This window comes from Leptonychotes weddellii, unplaced genomic scaffold, assembly GCF_054177405.1.
Source record: "Leptonychotes weddellii isolate Sample4059 unplaced genomic scaffold, ASM5417740v2 HiC_scaffold_7346, whole genome shotgun sequence".
In the NCBI taxonomy this organism is placed as follows: Eukaryota; Metazoa; Chordata; class Mammalia; order Carnivora; family Phocidae; genus Leptonychotes; species Leptonychotes weddellii.
The window spans coordinates 2994-4955 of NW_028043295.1; the positions used below are offsets into that span (position 1 = coordinate 2994).

Here is a 1962-nt window from a genome sequence, read left to right on the forward strand (position 1 = left end):
GTATAATGGGAAAATCAGCTGACAGGGGAAATAGTGAATAAATTGTGACTAGGAGGCCAGTAATCTTGGTTCATATAATGTAGGATTTTTGATACCTACAGTAATCAGGACATGTATCATATGGAAGTGTGCACATAAAACCATATAATTTTATGATAAATAATTTGAGTATTATGAATGAGAAAAAAGTTAGATTGATTTATATTTAATGTATTAAAAATTTTAAATATATGAATATCTCTAAACTGTTTTGCAGACAGTAAGGAGGTTAAAGATTTCATAGATTGCAGAAGGTCTGTAATCACTTTTCCCCCTAAGAATTGTTTACTATTCAACTTCTTGAAGGTATGCCAAAACACGTTTTGTTGTTCATGGGATATGAAGTGACCTTATGACTGAGACACAATTGAATAGTAGTTGGTTTGTCACTCTGAATTTCTGAGAGATATAAGAAGGTAGATTGTTGTTCAGGTTTTGATAAAATCAGTTGAAATTTTCAGTACTTCAGGATTTTTCACAGGACATATGTGGAAAACATAATAATGGCACATTTACATGATTTGAAACTAAAGTGGTTCAATAAAGAAGTTTTATTCAAGTAATGATTGATGATCAATATACTGAGTAGGAGCTAGATGAAAGTAATTTCTGTGTTTAATAGTTTGCATGACTGCCATATTTAGAAACCCATTTTATGTTCAATACTGAAAAAAATTGAGGATGATATTTTATTACTCTATTTTTATACAGATTATGCCTCCAACGCCGACAAATCTCACAGTTGTGATAGAATTTATCCTCATGGGATTTTCTACCAACAAAAATATATGCATTTTTCATTTAGTGCTCTTCTTTTTTATTTACTTCTGTGCTCTGATGGGCAATGTCCTCATCATCATGATCACAATTTTGGACCAGAATCTTCACACCCCCATGTACTACTTATTGAATAATTTATCCTTTTTGGATCTCTGCCTAATTTCAGTCACCATTCCTCAATCCGTTGCCAACTCTTTGTCTCACAGTAACTCCATCTCATTCACTGGCTACGTTGTCCAGGTCTTTCTGGTGGTTTTTTCAGCAACTACAGAACTATACCTCCTGACAGCAATGTGCTTTGACCACTATGCTGCCATATGCCATCCCCTGCACTATGAAATCATCATGAACAAAGACATGTGTGTTCAGCTGACAGGTGTATCTTGGCTGGGTGGGGGTCTGATTGCTCTGATGCACACAGTTGGTACTTTCTCCTTATCCTACTGTGGGTCTAACATAGTCCATCAGTTCTTTTGTGACATCCCCCAGTTATTGGCTATTTCTTGCTCAGAAAATTTAATGATAGAAATTGTACCTATCCTCATTAGTGTGGTGTTGGATATCTGTTGTTTTATTTACATCATTATTTCCTATGTGAACATCCTTTCCACTGTCAAGAAGATTCCTTCAAGAGAAGGTCAGTCAAAAGCCTACTGCACTTGCCTTCCACATCTGGTGGTAATTACATTATTTCTCTTCACTGGCATCTTTGCTTATCTGAAGCCAGCTTCAGGGATTCCTTCTATTAGTGACCTTTTAATTTCTATGTTCTACACTATGGTGCCTCCAACCTTCAATCCCATTATATACAGTCTAAGAAATAATGCCATGAAAACATCACTGCAGAGGTTGCTAAAAAAAACATTCACCAAAAAGTGAAAGTTATTTTCTCTTTTTTTTTTTTGCATTTTCAATAATAAATACCATCTACAAATTTACACACATTATTTCTTAGTATATTTGCTTCAAATATTTCTAGAACTCTTTTAGGTTTAAAAAATTGAGAGGGAATACAGAAATTTTTCAATATAACCACTACATCCACAAATGCATAACCTTCATGAGTAACAATATAACTCACCAGAATCACATTTTTTAACAAAGATATACCTACACTTAAACCTCATGACTAATCCATAGTCC

The 1962-nt window shown here is 34.1% G+C and overlaps 1 protein-coding gene across 1 annotated transcript; it reads left to right on the top strand.

Moving 5' to 3' along the window:
* The first annotated feature begins 364 nt into the window (after positions 1-364).
* On the top strand, positions 365-1713 carry OR14A16 (olfactory receptor family 14 subfamily A member 16). Its single transcript, XM_031042000.2, has one exon. It carries the CDS (start codon positions 721-723, stop codon positions 1696-1698), a length of 978 nt encoding a protein of 325 aa, XP_030897860.2. The 5' UTR covers positions 365-720; the 3' UTR covers positions 1699-1713.
* The last annotated feature ends 249 nt before the right edge of the window (positions 1714-1962 follow it).

Coding starts and splice junctions, on each gene's coding strand:
- OR14A16 (XM_031042000.2), top strand. CDS start 721: ATGATATTTTATTACTCTATTTTTATACAGATTATGCCTCCAACGCCG.